We start from the raw sequence: 23,175 nt of genomic DNA, 5'->3' as shown, positions 1-23,175 counted from the left end.
ACTCAACAGATGTGTGAAATTGTTTAAAGTCGCTAATGGAGCCCGAGTCTGGTGTGTTTGTCTGTTAGCTGTTGTTTGGCCTATTTTACGGTTTTAAATGCAGTATAAGGTCTGATGTTTTTATTTCATAGTTTCGTGTGCATATATTACTGTTTTATTGATTATGGGTTGAATGACTGAAAACCCGATGTTGTATGTTGTCTTGTTTGGCATAAATTACTGGTTTGCTTGTTTGTGTGTGAATTGATGATGCTGACTGAGGAAAAAGGGAATGAAAGGTTATGTAAATTGATAATTGTATAATGTGATCAGCTTGACTAGATATCCTGGGAGATGGTGGACGGACCGGGTCCGTAGGGAACCCTACCGGGATTGTGGTCTCTCATACCGGATGGGGTATGGAGACCTTATGTGTTTTGGCGCTCATACCGGATGGGGTATGGGGACGGCCCGTTTCACCCTCATACCGGACGGGGTATTGAGGTTTATAGTTTTGGCGCCCATACCGGACGGGGTATGGGGACGGCCCTGGAATCCGATTACAAATGTTAAGGGTTCACGGGTAGCGGGACCCCTATGGATCCCCATGGATACTAGTAGGCTGGTAAATGAGGAAAAATATGTTGTGTAATGATTGAATTACAAAGGGGTGATAAGTATTATGTTATATAGCTCATATGATTTTATGATAATGATAATGTTATTGCCTTCGTATATTGTTTTTATGAATTTCACCGAGGTAAGTAGATAGTAAAGGTTTTTATGTTAATAAACGAGTTTATTGTAAATTATGCTCCATTGGTCTTTTTGTGTTTTCTATCCACCTTTACCTCCATGACGGTGAGATAGTGTGATGTCTTTACTGGGCTGGTGTAGCTCATTCCTTATTTAATCATTTCAGATCAGGAAGACATTGTTCCCGAGCCCGTTCCGCAGGAAGACGGCGAAGGGGACGCCTGAAGACTCCGTAGTTATATTTATAGCTTTTATTTTCGAGTTTCTCTTTTAGTTAGTTTGTTCTTTTATACTTTGAGCACGTTTTTGGTTTTAGTGTAAGAGATGTTAATCAAATTTTTATTTCGCTTCCGCATTTGACCTTTTTAATACATATATTTCATTTCAAAATTCCGGGGCCGTTACATATAACCACGGTTCTCTGCGATTCTATACAGGTAAATATATATTTAAGATCTATAAATTAATATTTTACAACTCTACAAATTAGAACTTTGATAAATATGTTGACTTTGTCCTTTTAAAACATGGTAATACTCCTTGTACCAAATATCAATAAGACAAATTAAATATTAACTAAATATAAATTATTTTTCAGTGGAATAATTAATATATTTTTTAAAATTTAATTTCGAAATTTAGGATTATAGGGCTCATTTTCATAAAATAACTAAGAAAAGTATTAATTAAATATTAAAATATTATATATTAATTGTAACGCCCCGTTTTTTTTTTTTCATGTTGGACGTAATTAACAAAGCAACCAATTCCATAACTGATCGGTCATGCACAAGGAAACACTAACACAATCCCTCATTCAATGATTCAGATAAACCTACAATCATATACAAGATATCGCACACAATACAACCATGCTCAATATCTATGGTACTATCAATTTTATACATTCCATTCGGTCAAGAAAAAAAACACAAATCTTCATCCTGTTACTCTACACACTAGGTTCGGAATCCAACAACTTCGGTCCGGACTCCGTCCCTACATCATCTGTAAAAAGGAAAGAGTGAGTTCATTAAACTCAGTACAGTAAAACTCAAAATACAGGTGTGAAATGCAGCAATATAAAACGGTATGCCTTTACCAACAGTTCACTATTTAATTCCAGTTTCCCCTCCTGTACCTACAATCCTACCTACCCAGGGTTTCTGTTCCCCGACGGCACTCCAGACGTGCCAGTGATACCACCCACCGCCAAGGTCGGCGACCATTAACCACCTATCGACCCCTATTGGGCCATGCACGCACACTATTTTCAATTATTTTTGTCACCAACATCGGCGACCATCATTCACCTACCGACCCCTATCGGGCCACACACACACACTCTAATCATTCTCTCCTGTCACCACCATCGGCGACCGTTAGCCATCTCTCGACCTATACCAGGCCACTCACACACACCCTGATCATTCTCTCCCATCACCAGCGACCACTAGCCATCTCTCGACCCATACCAGGCCACGCACGCACACCATTTTCATTCACTTGTGTCACCAACATCGGCGACCATTAGCCATCTCTCGACCTATACCAAGCCACTCACACACACTCTAATCATTCTCTCCCGTCACCGATATCGACGACCACTAACCATCTCTCGACCTATACCAGGCCACGCACGCACACCATTTTCATTTGCTTGCGTCACCAACATCGGCGACCATCGTCCACCTATCGACCCCCATTGGGCCACACACACACACACTACTCCTTCTCTCCCACTGCCTCTCTCTGCCCGCTACCTGCGACATGTCCTAGGTGCCCTTACTCACACCGTCCTTCTCCCCCAAGGCTCCAACTACCCCGCTCCACTCCCTCAAGCATCTCACTCACCCGGCGGACCCTTCCCTTCCCCAGCATTCACTCACTGCCTCTCCCTATCTCTCTCTCGGACTACATCTTTCTGCCACACCATCTTTCTCACCTCACTCACCCCCGCGGATCCTTCCCTTCCCCAGCGTTTACCCACTGCCTCTCCCTATCTCTCTCTCGGACTATGTCCTCACGCCACAACATCTTCCAATCTCCTCCCGAGTTATTCACACTATCTGTTCCCTCTCCCACAGCTCACTAACCTCACACCTCTTCCTCTCTCCTCCCGTGTTGCTAGTACAACCCGCTCACTCTCACACAATTCACACACATCTTCCTCTCTTTTCCCGCGTTGCTCACACAACTCGTTCCCTCTCACACCGCTCGCTAACCTCACGCATCTTCCTCTCTCCTCCCGCATTGCTCACACAACCCGCTCTCTCCCACATAGTTCACACACCTCCTTCTCTCTCCCGACCTCCACTCACTCCACACTCCTATCTCTCTCCCGGCCTCCGCCCGTGCCGTCACCTTCTCCCTCTCTCCTCCCGCGATTCTCACGCGGCCAACTTCCTTCCACCCGCCTTACTACACATACTCACCCTACACGGCCTCTTTCGTACACTGCTACTTCCGTAAGCCGTGACCACACACACCACACATCCAAACATTTCAAACTCAAATCAACACACGTATTTGAAGTTTGTTATCGTACCTCCTATTTTCATCTTCCTTCTTCCGGCCGAATGCTCTATCACCGTCCGCGATCTCCTCTTTTCTCCGCTCCGCTTCCTTTCTCTCTCCTTTTGGAACCTTCCTTCCTCTCCTCTTTCTCTTTCCCGCTCCCCTTCTTCCTCTGTTCTTTTTCCCTTTTTTTTTCTTTTTCTTTCTCCTCATTCCTTCCCCCGCCCCCTACTTATATCACCTTAGTTTTTCCTCAAAACGACGTCGTTTTCCCCCTTGCAAAACGACGTCGTTTTTCCCTTTCCAAAACGACGTCGTTTTCTCCCTCTGTAAAACGACATCGTTTTCCCTTCCCTCTCTCTTTTGTTTTTTTTTTCCAGTTATTACATTAATATACTTATATTTAAAAAAAAAACATAATATATATTTCTGAAAAAAGTAAGTAACCAAATTCATACAAAGACAAATAAACAACCACAACAAATCATCTCCCGACGAAGAAACTTTATAACATCTAACTAAAACTATTGTACTAGGGAATCTTTGCTCAACTATTCCAAGACCACATATATAATGTGTGGAGAATCAATTTAAGCACGTGGGATTCCTCGAGAAAAAATTCCAAGACCACATATATTATATAACAGAAATAAAAAAATTAAATCAAAATTTTTAACATATTATAATCATTCATAACTAAAAAATTTAATTATTATATAATATTTTTTTATCCGATACATCATAACTCGTATGAACTCAACACTGTGTCTCTTAAATCAAGTATTACGGATTAACATGATCAGCTTCATATTATACTCGTAAACTAGTAAGTCTTTTAGTTTAAATCTGAAATATGAACACTCACAACAATCCTCATAGTTTTTATCACCATACACTACTATGGCATATCTTAATAAAATTCGGTGGTATTATTTGGAAAAGAAAATAATATTAACGCTAAATAGTATTAGTGGAACTAATGATCGTACCAGCATAAATTCTACATGGGTTTTACCAGGTGCGGACCTAACCATTCTTGTGAAGAGCAAATTCGCACTTGTCTTGATGGAGTGGGTTTGAATTTTTTTATTTTTTGGACTGTATTAAGTTTGAGAGTTATTTGATCCAAAATCAACCTAATTATTATATTACGTTAATATAAATATATTTATAATAGTAAAAAGTTAACTTTGTATGATAATAAATTTGCCAATAGTATTAAATGTTATAGGACTACATAAATTTAATAAGTATCCATTAATTTTAGGGTTTTCCTAATACTTTTTATTCTTCTTCTCTTTTCCTTTTATTTACTTCTACTTATTTTTTTTTTAGAAAAATGTTTTTTAATGTTAAAAGATCATTATGTTAACCACCTAATAACTTTGTATGAGAAAATCTAATTTTATGTAATTAAGTTTAACGACTAATTAGTCGTATTTATGAATAATTTGTGATTTAATATGAATGATTAAGTAAAAATTAGTGGATCATATAACAAAATCAAATTTTATGTTATTAAAAATTCAGTAGGTCATGTATTAAAGGTTGATGGTTACGGTATCACTGAGACAGTATACTCTTACTAAATATCAATAAAACAAAACGAATATTAATAAAATATAAATAACTTTTAGTTATATAATACATATTTGTTAAAAAAAAATTGTGATTTTGAAATTTAAGAATATACTCTTATTGTCATAAAACAATTAATAAAAAATATCAATTAAATATCAAACTATATTTTTATAATAGACAACATGCTGATATGCATATATTTAAAAAAACATAAAATATATATATATATATATTATATTAAAAAAAAGTAAGTAAACAGTTCATACAAAAAAAATAAAAATAAAAATAAAAGCAACATATAACATCATTACTAAAATTAGGAATCACTGCATTTTATACAGTAGCAACACGACATATATAAACTTCACCACATGAACTTACTCCGAAATAAATTGACCGATCAGAAGAATGACACATCTTTATCATGTATATAACATATCATACAGCTGTGTTCTTTTGTTTCTATTTGTTTTTTTAAGGAAATAAAAAGCCAAATTGGATTGTTTAACTCATTGTAATTACTCATAATTAAATGAATCTAACAAGCTAAGCATTAAATATCAAACTATATTTTTATAATAGACAACATGCTGATATACATATATTTAAAAAAATATATAATATATATATATATATATATTATATTAGAAAAAAGTAAGTAATCAGTTCATACAAAGAAAACATATAACATCATTACTAAAATTAGGAATCACTGCATTTTTGTTAATAGCAACAGGACATGTATGAATTAAAAGAGAATCAAGTTGACCAAATTAATTTACTTCAAAAAGAATTGACTGATAATGTAATAATCCGGAAATACGAATAGAAATAAATTATAAATTAAGTGCGTAAGTGAAATAAATAGTTAAATCTTACATTCATTACATAATAATTTAAACCGTCCTCATACCCCGTTTGGTATGAGCATCAAATTACTAAATCTCAATATCTCGTTTGGTATGAGGGTAAAATAGACCGTTCTCATATCTCATTCGATATGAGCACCAAATTATCAAGTCTTGATACCCCATCCGGTATGAGACAATGTTCACGGTAGAGTTCCCTACGTACCCGGTCCGTCCATCAGCTCCCAAAATATCCAGTAAAGCTGTCGTTTCATCCATTCACTTAATCACAAAATTTTTCGTTTACCTTTAACCTCCAATTTTCCAATTCAACCGTAACTATACAAAACAAACCACACATGCATTCAAAACTATAAATCAATCAATCAATTACTATCTAGCATTCAAAATGAAAAATAAATCAACAGAATTAGCAGTGAATAGTTTCCGATTCTGCCTCCATTAGTAACCCGTAATCAATTATGAATATTTTTTAAATTGCACAAAATACCATATTATTTGTTAATTAGACTTCAATTCCATAACAAAGAATAGAGTAAGAGATTCTTACTCAATTTGATACCCAAAAAGCTAATATGTTGGCTGTGCCTACTGGTGGTCCCTGAGTTCCATAAATTTTTTTCTAGAAATTAAAACGCGCTATAAATACCTACAAATGTCCTAAAAAAACCCAAAATCAGTCTCAGGACCCATTTTTGGCCAATTTCAGAATTCCAGCACGACGGCTTTGCCATGCTCCGGCGACGGCGCTGCCACCCGCAACGGTGGTCTGCCTCGAGTTGGCTATTTTCGGCTGAATTCGACTAACACGTTAAGGGACCTCGGTTAGCCCAAAAAAATAAAAAATCGAAACTCACTTGTGGCGGGGCTGTCCGGTGCGGTGGCTCTGCCAGCTCACTTTGCGATTGGGTGTTTTGCTCCAATCAAAATGTAAAAAAAGAAATGGTGATCATAATGGTGAAAAAATTACACATAGCTGGAATCGGGAAGGGCACCATCAGAGGTAGTTTTTGTAATTTCTCGTAGAAGTGTTGCTGGGCTTTTGTCCGTAGTTTTCAGTCAATCTGCCGGTCCTTTTGCTTTGATTTATCCATGAGGGTGTTTAAAATTGAATTCTGAGTAAAAGAGAAAAATTTTACCTTTACTGGTAGTCAGAAAAGGCTTCGGTGCAGCAGCGGGTGGCGACAGCCTCCTTCCCAGCAGCTGGGTCTTCTTCTCCGGCGAGGGGGTTCTGGTAGCTAGGGTTAGAGTTTGATGTGAATGAGGTTATTTATACTTATCATCTTTTGATTTGGGTCGTCCATCGTATTTGATCTGGATCGTCCGATCGCGATTAAATAGGGAGTGAATCTGGACCATTCATCACGATCTAATCTGAGCCGTCCGATCTTATTTAAATAGGGAACGGATTTGGACCATTGATTGCGTTTAAATCTGTAACGGCCCCGAAAATTAAAAAAGAAATGTATATAAAAATTCTAAGTGTAGAAGCAAAACAAAAGTTCTGATTAATATCTCTTACACAATAATCTAAACGTACTAACAATCTGAAAGAATAAGTTAACTAAAGAAAATACTAGAAATGAAATACTATGAGGAAAACTATAAGATCTCTAGGCATCTACTCGCCGTCTTCCTGTGGAATGGGTTTGGGAACCAAGTCCTCCTGATATGAAATGGTTAAGTAAGGAATGAGCTACACTAGCCTAGTAAAGATGTCATACTATCTCACAGTCATATAAGTAAATGTTGGTAGAAAACAAAAACAACTAATGGAGCACAATTTTTTAGAAAATTCATTTATCAATAATAAAATTTTTTGCTGTCCACTTACCTTGGTGAGATCTATGAAAACATCATAGATATCATGAATTCATACATACTCTGTAACATAGTATATGTCATACTTTTATATTTCAATCATCAAATAACAATTTTCATCTTTTATCAGCCTATCAGTATCCATGGGGATTCATAGGGGTCCCCGCTACACGTGAACCACTCATTTTAACAACTTAATTCCAGGGCCGTTCCCATACCCCCTCCGGTATGGGCACCAAAATGATAAACCTCAATACCCCGTCCGGTATGAGGGCGAAGCGGGCCATCCCCATACCCCGTCCGGTATGAGACAACGTTCCCGGTAGGGTTCCCTATGGACCCGGTCCGTCCACCATCTCCCAGGATATCTAGTGATGCTGTCATCTTATCCAATTATCAATTCAATCCCATTCCTATTTGTTCCTAGTCTCCATTACCAAATCGAACATGAATATTTAAGCAAGCAACGTGCATTCAACAAGACAAGCATACATTAAATTCACGAAATCAAGCAGCAGTGAAGTAAACAGTGATTTATGCATTCGAAACCATAGAATAAATAAGCCAAATACCATAATGCATTCAAAACTTGTAAAATAAATAAAACAGGAACTGACATAGAAATATATCAGATTTGGGCTCCATTAGCAACCTTAATTAATTATACATATATGTTAATTACAAAAATACGATATTTTTATTTATTAGAACTTTAATTCCACGATAGAAAATAGAGTGAGGGATCCTTACTTGATTCGAAGTCTAAAACTGGTTTTTCACTGCGCCTACGGGAAATCCCCTAGATATCCTGAATTTTTTTTTCGGGAACTGAAATGCGCTTACAGTACTTGCACATATCCCCAAATAACTCAAAATCAGACCCCGGCCGAATTCAGCCAAACTAGCACTAGTTCCTACGAGAAAACACACGTAAGGCCCTCAGTGGGCCGAAAAACATAAAAAATCGATTCTTACCGGCGGCGGGACTCTCCCGTGCGGCGGCTCCTCCGGATCGAGTCGCGATTTGGTATTTTGCTTCAATCAATCTGTAGAGGAAGGAACGGTGGTCACAATGATAGAAAAATTACATTGAACGGGAATCGGGAAGGGCCTCATCGGAGGCAAAAACTGAGAAAACCCACGGTAGCTAAGCTTCAGCGGTGTTTTTCGGCCGATTGGCCGGTGTTTTGGCTCCTATTTGGCCACAAGTGGGTTAAGAATCGAAATCTGAGCCAAGGAGAGAATTTTTACCTCGATTGACGGTCGAAAAGTGCTCCGGTGCGACGGCGGGTGGCGGCGGTCGGTTCTCCGGTGGCTGGGCTGTCTTCTCCGGCGAAGGCTCTGGCGACTAGGGTTAGGGTTTGGGTGTGAATGAGATTATTTATAACCTTCTACTTTTAATATGAGCCATCCATCGTGATTTAATCTGGACCGTCCAATCGCGATTAAATAGAAAATGAATCTGGACCGTTCATCGTGATGCAATCTGGGCCATCTGTACGTGATTCAATCTGGGTCATCCGTGCGTGAGCGATCTTAGCTGTCCGTGCGCGTTTTTTATCTGGGCCGTTTGTGCGCGCGGGAACGGACCTCAGCCGTTCGATAGTGCGCACGCGGATCGCCCACGTGGCTCCCTTCCGCATGGCCTCTCGCATTAGCGTCTCAACCACGCGGCGTGTCCTGGTTGGCTGGGGCTGCTGATCGGGCTGTTGACGTGACACAATTTTCTAAATTGTATTTTGACTCCCAGTTTTTAATTTTCTTTTCAAAAACACCATGAGAATCCAAATTTTCACCTTTTTTTTCCAAAATCGTTTTCAATTAAATCCCAAAAATGATTTTATCCCTTATTATTATTATTATTATTTTTATTTCTATTTAATTAAATTAAAACCATATTTTATTACATAATAAATAATTATTTTCATATAAAAAAATTACAAAAAAAAAATTAAAATGAAATAATAATAATAATAATAATTGGGGTGTTACAAAATCTAACTGTCCGATCGCATTTGGGGAGGAAACAGATCCGAGCTGTCCTTGCGCGCGAGGTCGAATCTGGGCCATTCGATCGCGGGCACGTGAATCGCTCGCATGGCCTCTTGCGTGGCACCACGTCAGTGTCCGTTGCCACACAGTGTATCTTGGTTCGTCGGGACTGCTGACTGGACATCCCACATGGCACAACTTTCCTAAATTATATTTTGACCCCTAATTTTTTATTTTTCTTTTAAAAATACTCTTAAAATAAAAAATTTTGCCCTTTTTTTCAAAATTATTTCTAATTTTATCCTCTATCAAATTTCTTTCATTTTTATACTAAATTAAAATTAAAAAATTATATTTATAAATTAATTTAATTTACATTAAATTAAATTTGGACATTACATATGAGAAGAATAGTACATATCTATTGTGTAATACATAACATATCATACACGCATGTTCTTTTGTTTTCTTGTTTTTTTTTTAAGGAGATAAAAAATGAAGTTGAATTACTTAGCTTGTTGTAATTGCTTGTAATTCAGTGAATTTAACAAATAAAACATTAAAAATTATCGTGTTTAATTTTATAATATATTCATAAAATAATAAATTTTATATTTTTAATAATATTATAATTCGTAAATTTTAAATAGAATACGACAATCTAATTATTTAATTTTTGTGTTGATGTTCTTATTTTTTGGGTTTAAGCAATGAATAATAAATGATATAATATACGAATATTATATATTTATGGGCCGTGAGACTAATTTATTAGGCTAATAAATTTGGAGAAACGATAATCTAATATCTATTTATTATTAGAATATTTTTTAAAAATCGAAGTAACACAAAGTTTTTATTGTAGTATTTGGATTTATAAAGTTCTTGACATCTGGTAAATAAATAATATCTAATCATTCTGTTCACCAATTATCTCACAAAACATATATTTTATATTCATAAAATTTTGAATTTGTAAACTGAAAAATTATGGAGGCCACAAAATTTTGTTTAAATTTATTAGAAACCGACATGTAGAGAAAAATGGGACCAACTGATTCTAGTACTGCGATTGTTTATGTTTTCAAACAAATTAAAAAATTTAATTTCGTCACGTGTTTAATACAAGAATCACATGTTACTTTGTTTTCAAAAATATATATATATATATATACATATAGATATACAAACACACATAACCAAATATAGTTTTCTAATAAAGAAAATATGTCTCTTGATCAGGTTGATTTAGCAGAAGCTCAAAGTATCAAATCAACTGAGAAAAAACGTCCTAGTGGAAACTTTCAACCCAATCATTGGGATGATTTTTTTCTCTCATATGATTCCATAGGAATTCTGGTAAATTTACTTATATTTGTAATATCTATCTTTATATGTGTTTATGCATACGTGTTTTTCATATGCATGTGTATTTGTATTTATTCTATTTTTCTCCTTGAATTCAACTAAGGAACATGATGGAGAAATAAAGTATAACAAATGGAAAGAAGAAGTGAAGCAGATGGTAATGGGTATTGTTGACAAGCCATTGCATGAACAACTTATCTTTATTGATGCACTTCAACAACTGGGTATATCTTACCATTTTGAAAACGAGATTGATGGAATCTTGAAGCAAATTCATGATGCTACTAAACTTGATTATGATGATGATGATGATCTTTATATCACTTCTCTCCACTTTCGATTACTTAGACAACAAGGCTATAGAATTTCATGTGGTATGTTTTTCATGCTTTAATTTATTTTCTTATACTTTAAAACTTCTCTATTTTCCTTCTAACAAGAAGACACCAAATTCTTTATGATCATTTGTATAAGACTGATATTGCTGAAGTTCAAAAATATAACATAAATAATAAATTAATTTCTTTTATACTATCTTGGATTGTTTAAATTTATCATGTTTACATAGTATAAAGTTTAATTCACAATGCTTACGTTGTTTTATATATAAGTTCATGTGTTGTTCCATTTATATGTGAGAATAGTTTTCGAAATACTATCTAATTATACCACTTTTTAAGAAAACACTTTTTGAAAAAATCAATTTTGTTTTTTTATTTAATTTTCTTATACAATTTCTTATTTTTCTTTTTATACAGTTGAAAAATTCTTGCATGTGCACATATATATGTGTGATTATTTTCGTTTAAAAGTATATTATCTTATATAACAATTAACCGATATGTGGACTTGTGGTGAATTGAGCAGGAGTGTTTAATAAGTTTAAAGATGAAAATGAAAGCTTCAAAATGTCCTTGACTAGCAATCTTGTGGGAATGTTAGAACTACATGAAGCTTCCCATTTGCGAGTGCATGGAGAAGACATACTAGAGGAAGCACTGATTTTCACTACCACTCATCTTAACTTGGCCTTGAAGAATGTTAGTTTAAGTAATCATTTTGCAGAACAAGTAGCAAAGTCCTTATATCGACCAATTCGCAAGGCCGTAATGAGGCTTGAGGCCAAGAGATACATTTCCATTTACCAACAAAATCCTTCACATAATGAAATGCTATTGAACTTTGCTAAGTTAGATTTTAATTACTTACAATCTTTACACAAAAAGGAGCTTAGTGAACTCATAAGGTAAATCTAAATTTATATATTGATAATTTTTATACATTTCTAGCATGATTAAATATTTAATTTTTCAAAAAAATAAATAAATTTATATATTTTTATAATTTTATGTGATAGGTGGTGGAATAAATTGGACATTACAACCAATGCACCTTTCGCACGACATAGATTACCAGAGTGTTATCTTTGGATTTTGGGAGTGTGTTTTGAACCTCAATATGCTTATGTAAGAAAAGCAATTGTTAAATTGATTTCTATAACAGCAATTTTAGATGATGTATATGATGCATATGGTGTGCTGGAAGAGCTTGAAATTCTTACAGATATGATTGAGAGGTTTGTTAAAATTTCTATCCATATATATTTATAGTTTAAAACTTTAATGTTGATCATATATAAAAACTAATATTGTTTTATATATAGTACAAATAATATCTAATCTTTATAATTAATCTCATAGGTGGGATAGCGAAAATTTAGATAAACTTCCGAAATATATAAAATTTGTCCATTGGATTCTTTTAAACTTTTACGAGGAAGTGGAGCAAGAGATGACTAAAAGAGGAAGTGCACATCGAGCTGATTACATAAAAGAAAAGGTATGTGTTTACACATTCAATTAATCATTTCTTTATTTGCTCCAAAAGCGTCAATTGAGATTGAAATTCAAAACTCTCATTTATTTTTTTGGCTAAGTTTATCGTTTCTTTTTTTTTTTTTATAATTTTTACGTATACGAAATTAGGCAAATTTAATGTTATTTATTAATTAATTAATGTGTAGATTAAGAAGCAAGCCCAAGTCTACTTAACGGAAGCAAGGTGGTACAATAAAAATTACACCCCAACCATGGAAGAATATATGGAGACTGCAGCAATTTCAAGTGGTTACCCCATGCTTATTACATCTACTTTTGCGTTAATGGGAGATATTGCAACGAAGGAAATTCTTGATTGGGTATCTGCTAATCCAAAAATTGTTATGGCTTCTGCAACTGTTTGCAGGCTTATGGATGATACTGTCTCCCACACGGTATGTATGTATGTATTATATGTATATAAATTTATGTTAAGGAAAAAAAAGATTACTAATTTTACTCTTACCAAATTCTGTTAAAACAAAATTAACTACATATATTAGGGTAAACTTGACATACTACCATTTTATTAACTAGTAAATTTAGTTCCTAACATTGTTTGATCTCCTAACTATCCAGTTTTCTTCTACTTTCTAACGGGAAAAAAAATAATTATTTCATATTTGAATACTTTAAAGAACAGTATGAAAAAATAATTTTGCCTAACTAATTAAATTTATAGTATGTTACCACTATTAAGCCTATTTTTTGTTGTTATTAATTTAATAAATTAGTCAAATTTATTCTTTTTGACTATTGTTCTAAAGTTGATATGATAATGAAGCGGGTATAGAATGAATTTTTGTTAAAATCAAACTTATCTTAGTATAAAATACATTATTCTGAAACGACTTTAAACTTTTGACAGGTTTATTAGAAAATAATTTTATTTGCACTGTGCAAATTTTTGGTGAAACCTGTCCCGTTCTGTTTAGGTTAATGGATATATCTCAATAAAATAAAAATTGTGAGCTTGTGAATAATTTGTATAGAGGCCTCAATCAATCAATTTCTTTTGACATAATCTTGTCACACATATGTAACATTATTAGTGAATAACTTATGCTCCATTTCTAACATCTCTTAACACTCTAAATTCATAATTTCTTAACCTTAAAAAATTATTAATCGTAAAAGAAATTAATTTTTTGGCACCTTCTACTGTGTTTATATATATAGAAAGAGCAAGAGAGAGGACACGTAACATCAGCTGTTGAAAGTTACATGAAGGAACATGATGTGACGGTACAAGAGACGTATGAGGAATTTGAGAAACAAGTTGTGGACGCATGGAAAGATATAAACGAACAATTGCTCATGCCAACACCTCCGGTGCCTATGTGTTTGCTTAAGTGTATTCTCAACTACACAAGAGTAATAGATGAGCTTTACAAAGAAGAAGATGCATTTACTTTAAATGGTAAGGTTACAGTGAAGGGTATCACCGATTTGCTTCTTACTTCAATATAATTAAATGAATTTTGTGCTAATTTCTCAGTGAATAATTATAGAATTTAAATAAATGTGTATCGACTATAGATACTTTTTAAATTATTGCGTGATAATGTATTTTTAATTATGTAATTTTGTATCAATAAAAGCTTTATATTAAGTTATTTTTTAAAATAAAAAGAAATGATTGATCAATTTTTGCTTTCTTTAATACCTCATAGTCTGATCTATAGTTAGGGAATTTAGGTTTTTATTTTAAAGCTTGCCTGCCTTTTGATTTAGAGTGATTTTTCACCTGTGTGATTCATTTTTTTGAAAAATAATAGTAGAAAAGAGAACTTGAATTTGAATTGTCAACTCTCTTACAGAAACATTATGTTGTTTACGTTAAATACTAATTGTTTTCATATAAATAGATTCAAGTCAACGTACAATATATTTTGGTGAACTTGGAATAGAATTACTTTTGAAACAATAATACGGTTTTAACCATTTAGAATGAGTTATAGAATGTTGATTCTTATATATTTCTGAACAAATAAACTATAGTAATAATATTTTAGAAATAAAAAACTCAATCGTTCATTTAACCAATCAACTCGAACCATTATACTAACAAAGATGTGATAATTTAATGATTAAAATTATTGAAGATTATGTAAGTAAATTGATGCAATGTAACGCCCCGTTTTTTTTTTTTAACGGCATAGTCTCAAACAGCTCAATGACCAAATACTAAAAACTCACTCCAAATCAGTCGCATACATAGAAAAGAAACTATCACAATCTATTACTCAGTGTCAAATATAAACCTTCAACCATAAATGTGACATTACAGTGAAATACAATCTCATACATTCTCAGCAGACACACAACCTATACTACTACTAACTTTTTACGCACTCAATTCTACTAGTAGAAATCCTTGCACTGTTTCACTATACGCTAGGATTGAAAATCGACAACTCCGATCCCGACTCCATCCCTACTTCATCTGTGAATAATAAAGAGTGAGTACATACAACTCAGTACAGTAAAAATTAAATTACAAGTATCATATGAAAACCAATTTAAAACCCTATTTTTATATGTTTCCCATTTCCGTAGCCTAAGTCGCACTTTTTTACTACCATTTAACTACACAGGATTAATAACTATTCGCCGGTATTTTAAGTGTCACTCATGTTAGATGTGACAGTCCTCTGACAGCACCCCCTCGACCCGGGTTAGGCCACTAAACTGTACAAATATTCACATCCATCACCAATATCGGCGACCATCAATGAACCTTCTATCTCTCGACCCCTAACAGGCCACACACACACACCAATAATATTTTCTCCCGTCACCAATATCGGTGACCCAATGCCTTACCCGCCAGAAACCCCTAACTATCACCACCATCGGCAATCAACTTACTCTTTTTAGATAGCGACAACTAATATCGGCGTCCTCCCAGCGTAACCACCTCAAAGACAATCTCATACCGTTCTTACTCAAATTACCCAATAGACTCACATACTTGATTTTTCCCCTTACTGGTATACCCTTTAAAAATGTTCCTATACCACAACATTGTTCTGAGGCTCTCTTATACTTTTAACATGTGTACAGGACCTACCTACGTCTTCCCATACGACATACACTCACACTTAGCACTCATACACCAGTACACCCCTACACTTAATGCTCATTTACCAAATTCCTAAATTTACAGCAGCTATATCAACCTATATGTGCATGCAACTCACACCCACACACAACACATCCACACCAATACACTTTTATTCTAATCTCTCACACACACCCGCTACAGGCCTCCCTCTCCCACTCCCTAATTTTCATAATACACACACTCCACCCCCATGCCTACCTTCTCTGTTAGCACTCAACACACTCTCTATCCCTGCCTTCACTCCTCCCCAAATAGCCTCGGCTTCTCATCCTTTCTTACTAGATGTATCAACTCTCACAGCCCCCTACCTTTCCTATCCTCCATTGCCAGCTCCCCCTCTACTACTCTCCTAGGTCTATTCTGTCCCTAACCGCTCCTCTCTCCACACCTTTCTCACCTCCCTTCACTTACCTCATTCCGTGCGCTTCTGTCCGTCGCCAATCACATCTATTCACATCATCTCCCTACAACTTCCCTTACACATTTTTAATCACAGAGTTTCTCTTTCTCACGGAACTCACTCACTCATCGAACTCCTCCTTCTCTCTCCTCCCGTGGCCTCCACCATATACCTCCCCTTGTAACACCCAAAATTTTTATTTTATTTTAATTTTCATTTTAATTTTATTTTATTTTAATAATTAATTTATAAAGTTTTAATTTAATTTAATAGAAATAAAAATAATAATAATAATATAAGGTAAAATTATTTTTGGGATTTAATTGAAATTGATTTTGGGAAAAAGGGGTGAAAATTTGGATTCTAGGGGTGTTTTTTGAAAAGAAAATCGAAAATCCATGATCAAAACGTAATTTAGAAAAGTAGTGCTACGTCAGCAGCCCCGGCCAACCAGGACAAACTGTGTGGCAAGGACGCTGACGTGGGAAGCCACGCGGGACGGAGACATGTGGGCGATCCACGTGCGTGCGATCAGACGGCCCAGATCCGTTCCCGTGCACACGGACGGCCCAGATCAAAAACGCGCATGGATGGCCCAAATCACATGCGTGCAAACGGCTCATATTTAATCACGCACAGACGGCCCAGATTGCATCGCGATGGACGACCCAGATTTATTTTCAATTTAATCGCGATCGGACGGTCCAGATTAAATCATGATAGATGCCTCAGATTAAAAGGAGAAGGTTATAAATAAACGCATCCACACCCAACCCCAAACTCTAGCCGCCAGAACCCTCGCCGGAGAAGACGACCCAGCCACCAGAGGAACGGGCCGCTGCACTAGAGGATTTTCTGGCTGTCAAACGAGGTAAAATTTCTCTCATTGGCTCGTTTTTCGATGCTGAACCTCCCTGTGGCCAAATCGGAGCCAAACCACTGGTCGATTGGCCGAAAAACACCGTCAAAGTCCAGCGGCGCCACTGCGGGTTTCTTCAGTTTTTGCCTCCGATGAGGCCCTTTCCAGTTCCCGTTCGATGTAATTTTTATACCACTGTGACCACCATCCTTTTCTCTACAGGTTGACCGGAGCAAAATACCAAATCGCAACTCACGTCGGAGGAGCCACCGTACCCAAGAGCTTCGCCGCCAGTAAGTCTCGGTTTTCTGGAATTTTTTGGCCTACCGAGGGCCCTAGGGGTGTTTTATCACAGGAACCAATGCAAGTTTGGCCGAATTTGGCCAAAAACAGCCAAAAACGGCCAACCTGTGGTGGATCGCCACTGTGGGCGGCGGTGCCGATGCTGGAGCAGGGCGGAGTTGCCGTGCCGGAATTTTTAAAATTGGCCGAAAAGGCCCTGGGTCTGATTTAGAATTTTTTGGGGACATGTGCAGGTCCCGGAAGTGTGTTTCAGTTTTCGAAAAAAAATTCAATGAATCTAGGGACTGCCCGTAGGCACAGTGAGAACCCGATTTCAGACTCCGAAACAAGTAAGGATCTCTCACTCTATTTCCTATCACGGCATTAAAGTTTAATAAATGATAAAAATGTATTTTATGAATTAATAGATATGTATAATTAATTAAGGTTGCTAATAGAGCCCAAATCTGATGTATTTTTCGATCAGGTGTTGTTTGATTTATTTTACAGTTTTGAATGTAGTATGGTGTCTGATGTGTTTATTCTATGGTTTCGTATGCATGAATCACGGTTTCATTTATTATGGTTTGAATTATTGTGAACCCGATGTTGTGTTGCCTTGTTTGGTGTCCATTACTAGTTTATGTGTTTATGTTTGATTGGATAATTGAGATTAAGAAAAATAGAAAAAGGTATATAAATTAATAAATGGATAGTATCGATAGCCTGACTAGATATCCTGGGAGATGATGGACGAACTGGGTCCATAGGGAACCCTACCGGGAACGTGGTCTCTCATATGGGACGGGGTATGAAGATTTTATGTGTTTTGGCGCCCATACCGGACGGGGTATTGAGGTTTATGGTTTTGGCGCCTATACTAGACGGGGTATGGGGACGGCCCTGGAATTAAGTTATTAATGTGAATGGTTCACATGTAGCGGAGACCCCCTATGGATTCCCATGGATACTAGTAGACTAATATAAGAGGAATTTTGTTGCCTGATGATTGAAATACAAAAGTATAATATGTGTTATGTTACAGAGTGTACATGATCTTATGATGTTTATGACGTTATGGTTTCTCATAAGTTGTTTTCATGAATCTCACCGAGGTAAGTGGATAGTAAAGATTTTTATTATTGATAAATGAGTTCGTTATAAATTATGCTCCATTGGTCGTTTTTGTTTTCTACCAACCTTTACTTCTGTGACAGTGAGATAGTGTGATGTCTTTACTGGGCTAGTGTACCTCATTCCTTATTTAACCATTTCAGATCAGGAGGACTTAGTTCCCGAATCCGTTCTGCAGGAAGACGGCGAGTAGAAGCCTAAGAATTTATTAGTTTTTCTTATAGTATTCATTTATAGTATTTTCTTTAGTTAGTTTATTCTTTCATACGTTTAATTCATTTTGGTTATTGTGTAAGAGATGTTAATCATAATCAATTTTATTTTGCTTCTGCACTCAGAATTTTTCTTATATATACATTTTCTTTTAAAATTCCGGGACCGTTACAGTTGGTATCAGAGCCGCGTTCCTCGGACTCGTCCCTTACACAATAATATTCAGAGAAATACCAACCGATTAATCGTTACTCAACCTTTCCTTGTGAAATGCAGGTGCAGAGAGGTGAGGAGAGGAAGACCCCACTAAACCGAGCAGCCCAGGATGATTCGCTTCGGGAAGATGTGGACAGAATATTTGAGATACTAGAAAGGATCATTGCTGCCCAGCAAGGCCGGGAGGAGAGAGGGGAGTTACCCGACCCTCCCCCACTACCACAGGTTGAGCCACCGCGAGAGCGATTTTATCCCGAGCCACCCCGGCACGTGCCTACTCCTCCACAGTACCCCCAAGTACCACCGCCACAATATAATCCAATGCCCCAGCCACAGTACTGCCCGGCACCACCACAGTACAATCCAGTGCCCCCATTATATCAGCAGGTGCCACCACAAGGCCCCCCAGTCTATCCTCAACCCAACCCAGTCCCTCTTCCACGGGACCCAGCTCCTTCCCTGACTGACCCGGGTTATGTAGAGAGGTACAGGAGACTAAACCCTTCCACTTTTGTAGGGGAGTCCTCTTTCAAAGATGCCCAGTACTGGTTTGCGGAGACAGAGAAGACTTTCAAGACCTTAGGAGTGGTTCCTGAGCAGAGGGTTACTCTTGCTTCCTACATACTGGTGGGGGAAGTAGATCGTTGGTGGGAGCTCAAGCAGACCACCCTGCCTACGCCAGTCACTTGTGAGCAGTTCTTAGCAGCCTTTCATGCGGAGTACCTCCCCGAGCACATCTGACATTTAAAGGAGACGGAGTTTGTACAGCTGGTCCAAGGAAACATGACGGTGTCAGAATATACTTGTAAGTTCCTAGAGGTAGGTCGATACTCCCCTGAGACATTTATGGATGGGGGCAGAAAGGCCAGGAGGTTCTAGTGGGGACTCTGCCCAGAGATCAAGCGGCACTTATTGGTACTAGAGCTCAAGACATATTCAGCCGTTCTGATAAAGGTGCAGATCGTGGAGAGGAGTTTCAACACCCTTTCTCAGTCAACAAGAGTCACAGACCCTCAGCTCCCCTCCGCAGACCAGCACCTACTACGCCGGTCCAACAAAATAAGAGGCTCAGACCGGCGATCCAGGCTCCCCCTCAGGCTTCAGGGGCAGCACGTGGCAAGATCTGTCAGCACTGCGACAGGGACCACGAGGACCGACCATGCTATCGCCTCAACAACACCTATCGTATATGTGGTAGTGCCCAGCACTATGCGAGAGAGTGCCCGAGGAACCAGAACCAAGAAAAATCTCATTTTCAGGGCAGGGTTTACAACCTCACACAACAGGATGCCGATGCTGACCCGAACGTGGTACAAGGTATGTACACTATCTGTGACCATATTGCTCATGTTTTATTTGACATTGGTGCATCGCATTCATTTGTTTCACATGTTTGAGATTGAAATTCAAGTAAAGAAGAAAACTCATATTTATTTTTTTGGCTAAGTTTATCGTTTCTTTTTCTTTTTATAATTTTTACGTATAAGAAATTAGACAAATTTAATGTTATTTATTAATTAATTAATGTGTAGATTAAGAAGCAAGCCCAAGTCTACTTACTTAACGGAAGCAAGGTGGTACAATAAAAATTACACCCCAACAATGGAAGAATATATGGAGACTGCAGCAATTTCAAGTGGTTACCCCATGCTTATTACATCTACTTTTGCGTTAATGGGAGATATTGCAACGAAGGAAATTCTTGATTGGGTATCTGCTAATCCAAAAATTGTTATGGCTTCTGCAACTGTTTGCAGGCTTATGGATGATACTGTCTCCCACACGGTATGTATGTATGTATTATACGTATATAAATTTATGTTAAGGAAAAAAAAGATTACTAATTTTACTCTTACCAAATTCTGTTAAAACAAAATTAACTACATATATTAGGGTAAACTTGACATACTACCATTTTATTAACTAGTAAATTTAGTTCCTAACATTGTTTGATCTCCTAACTATCCAGTTTTCTTCTACTTTCTAACGGGAAAAAAAATAATTATTTCATATTTGAATACTTTAAAGAACAGTATGAAAAAATAATTTTGCCTAACTAATTAAATTTATAGTATGTTACCACTATTAAGCCTATTTTTTGTTGTTATTAATTTATTAATTTAATAAATTAGTCAAATTTATTCTTTTTGACTATTGTTCTAAAGTTGATATGATAATGAAGCGGGTATAGAATGAATTTTTGTTAAAATCAAACTTATCTTAGTATAAAATACATTATTCTGAAACGACTTTAAACCTTTGACAGGTTTATTAGAAAATAATTTTATTTGCACTGTGCAAATTTTTGGTAAAACCTGTCCCGTTCTGTTTAGGTCAGTAGATATATCTCAATAAAATAAAAACTGTGAGCTTGTGAATAATTTGTATAGAGGCCTCAATCAATCAGTTTCTTTTGACATAATCTTGTCCCACATATGTAACATTATTAGTGAATAACTTATGCTCCATTTCTAACATCTCAAACATCTCTTAACACTCTAAATTCATAATTTCTTAACCTTAAAAAATTATTAATCGTAAAAGAAATTAATTTTTTGGCACCTTCTACTGTGTTTATATATATAGAAAGAGCAAGAGAGAGGACACGTAACATCAGCTGTTGAAAGTTACATGAAGGAACATGATGTGACGGTACAAGAGACGTATGAGGAATTTGAGAAACAAGTTGTGGACGCATGGAAAGATATAAACGAACAATTGCTCATGCCAACACCTCCGGTGCCTATGTGTTTGCTTAAGTGTATTCTCAACTACACAAGAGTAATAGATGAGCTTTACAAAGAAGAAGATGCATTTACTTTAAATGGTAAGGTTACAGTGAAGGGTATCACCGATTTGCTTCTTACTTCAATATAATTAAATGAATTTTGGTGCTAATTTCTCAGTGAATAATTATAGAATTTAAATCATTTGAGTTGTCAATTCTCTTACAGAAACATTATGTTGTTTAAGCTAAATACTGATTATTTTTATATAAATAGATTCAGGTCAACATACAATATATTTTTGGTGAACCTGAAATAGAATTACTTTTAAAATAATAATTACGGTTAACCATTTAAAATGAATTACAGAATGTCGATTCTTGTAATTTTCTAAACAAATAAACTCTATTAATCATGTTTTGGAAATAAAAAACTCAATCGCCCATTTAACCAATAAACTCGAACTATTAAAGTAATAAATATATAATGATCTAATGGTTAAAATTCTTATCTTCTACTTGAAAGTTGTGAGTTCAAACTTTATTGATAATATAAAATTTATTATTTTATATTTGTATAACAAGTAAGTTTTATTATAAAAAATCATGATGCATTTATTGCTTTAAGTCAATTGATGCAAGTGAATGCTTTCGGTAATTAATTAATGGATAAATTAATATTATCCAACTAAACTATTCCTGATAAAAAAATTTATAACTTATGTGTTTTTTTTTTTTGTACAAGGAGAAGTAAAAGTGAAAAGAAAATTAAGATATCGTCATGTACATTTTGGGTTAAGAGACACCCATCATATCCCAAATGAAGAGTTGTTGGAGATCAGCATTCGCAACTAGTCAGCACATTTATTCCCTTCGTGATAGACATGTTAGATACAAATCTGTCAATTCTACAGTAGCAAATGTTTGATTGTACGAATGAGGGCAGTATACGTATTAGTACCGTAATCATCCTTAGTGAGTAACTGCACCACCAGAGCGTTATCCATTTACAGAATGATATTACGAAACCCGATATTCCAAACAAGTTGAAGATCATCAAAGGAACTCCAAACCTCGGCTTGAAGAACAAAGCATCTACCAATTTTTTTGCTGAAGCTTCTTAGACAAGCACCATCCTTATATCTAATAAGTCTCTCACAGCATGCGAGATTGGTTGTGGCACAATAAGCACCATCAGTGTTCACCTTCACCTAACCCCTAGGTGGTTTCTACTAAGCAGTAAGTTCTTTCGATCTGTTCGTCATACCTGAAAGAAAATAAAGATTCATATTATTAGGTATAAAAATATAATCAGTCATGAAATATACATCCTTAGCAAGCTTCTTAATATTGCTCTCACTCTCTTAGAAAATAAATTTATTTCTATAGTTCCACAAGTTCCAACAAGTAAGGCCAAATGTCATTCTCCAATCTTGAAATGTCTTGCACCAAGGCTAAT

At 35.9% G+C, this 23,175-nt stretch overlaps 2 protein-coding genes and 1 long non-coding RNA gene across 3 annotated transcripts; 2 read left to right on the top strand and 1 right to left on the bottom strand.

Annotated features, from left to right (window-relative positions):
* Positions 1–1,486: 1,486 nt before the first annotated feature.
* On the bottom strand, positions 1,487–3,615 carry LOC148266605 (uncharacterized). The gene is made up of 2 exons (XR_015817472.1): positions 3,284–3,615; positions 1,487–1,743 (listed from the first exon to the last, which is right to left on the bottom strand). It is a non-coding gene; the product is annotated as an uncharacterized LOC148266605 (long non-coding RNA).
* Positions 3,616–10,711: 7,096 nt separating this feature from the next.
* Positions 10,712–14,407, top strand: LOC110825369 ((-)-germacrene D synthase-like). The gene is made up of 7 exons (XM_088215108.1): positions 10,712–10,874; positions 10,987–11,257; positions 11,751–12,129; positions 12,241–12,459; positions 12,584–12,722; positions 12,907–13,155; positions 13,940–14,407. The coding sequence occupies exons 1-7, from the start codon at positions 10,743–10,745 to the stop codon at positions 14,228–14,230; spliced, it is 1,680 nt and encodes a 559-aa protein (XP_088071234.1). The 5' UTR covers positions 10,712–10,742; the 3' UTR covers positions 14,231–14,407.
* Positions 14,408–20,500: 6,093 nt separating this feature from the next.
* LOC148266604 (putative terpene synthase 2) lies at positions 20,501–21,891 on the top strand. Its single transcript, XM_088215109.1, has 2 exons — positions 20,501–20,776; positions 21,578–21,891. Exons 1-2 carry the CDS (start codon positions 20,516–20,518, stop codon positions 21,866–21,868), a joined length of 552 nt encoding a protein of 183 aa, XP_088071235.1. The 5' UTR covers positions 20,501–20,515; the 3' UTR covers positions 21,869–21,891.
* Positions 21,892–23,175: the final 1,284 nt, after the last annotated feature.

The sequence above is a fragment of the Carica papaya genome, chromosome 3, assembly GCF_054855325.1.
Source record: "Carica papaya isolate Zhongbai chromosome 3, ASM5485532v1, whole genome shotgun sequence".
NCBI lineage: Eukaryota > Viridiplantae > Streptophyta > Magnoliopsida > Brassicales > Caricaceae > Carica > Carica papaya.
Note: the sequence above shows the minus strand (reverse complement) of the source record. Positions and strands in the feature narration are given on the sequence as shown.

What these genes read in the sequence shown, in the direction of transcription:
- LOC110825369 (XM_088215108.1), top strand. Translation starts at nt 10,743, where the DNA reads ATGTCTCTTGATCAGGTTGATTTAGCAGAAGCTCAAAGTATCAAATCA. An exon ending in ATGATTCCATAGGAATTCTG is followed by an intron (nt 10,875 to 10,986) that starts GTAAATTTACTT and finishes AATTCAACTAAG; the next exon opens with GAACATGATGGAGAAATAAA. An exon ending in CTTACAGATATGATTGAGAG is followed by an intron (nt 12,460 to 12,583) that starts GTTTGTTAAAAT and finishes TTAATCTCATAG; the next exon opens with GTGGGATAGCGAAAATTTAG.
- LOC148266604 (XM_088215109.1), top strand. Translation starts at nt 20,516, where the DNA reads ATGTGTAGATTAAGAAGCAAGCCCAAGTCTACTTACTTAACGGAAGCA. An exon ending in ATGATACTGTCTCCCACACG is followed by an intron (nt 20,777 to 21,577) that starts GTATGTATGTAT and finishes TTATATATATAG; the next exon opens with AAAGAGCAAGAGAGAGGACA.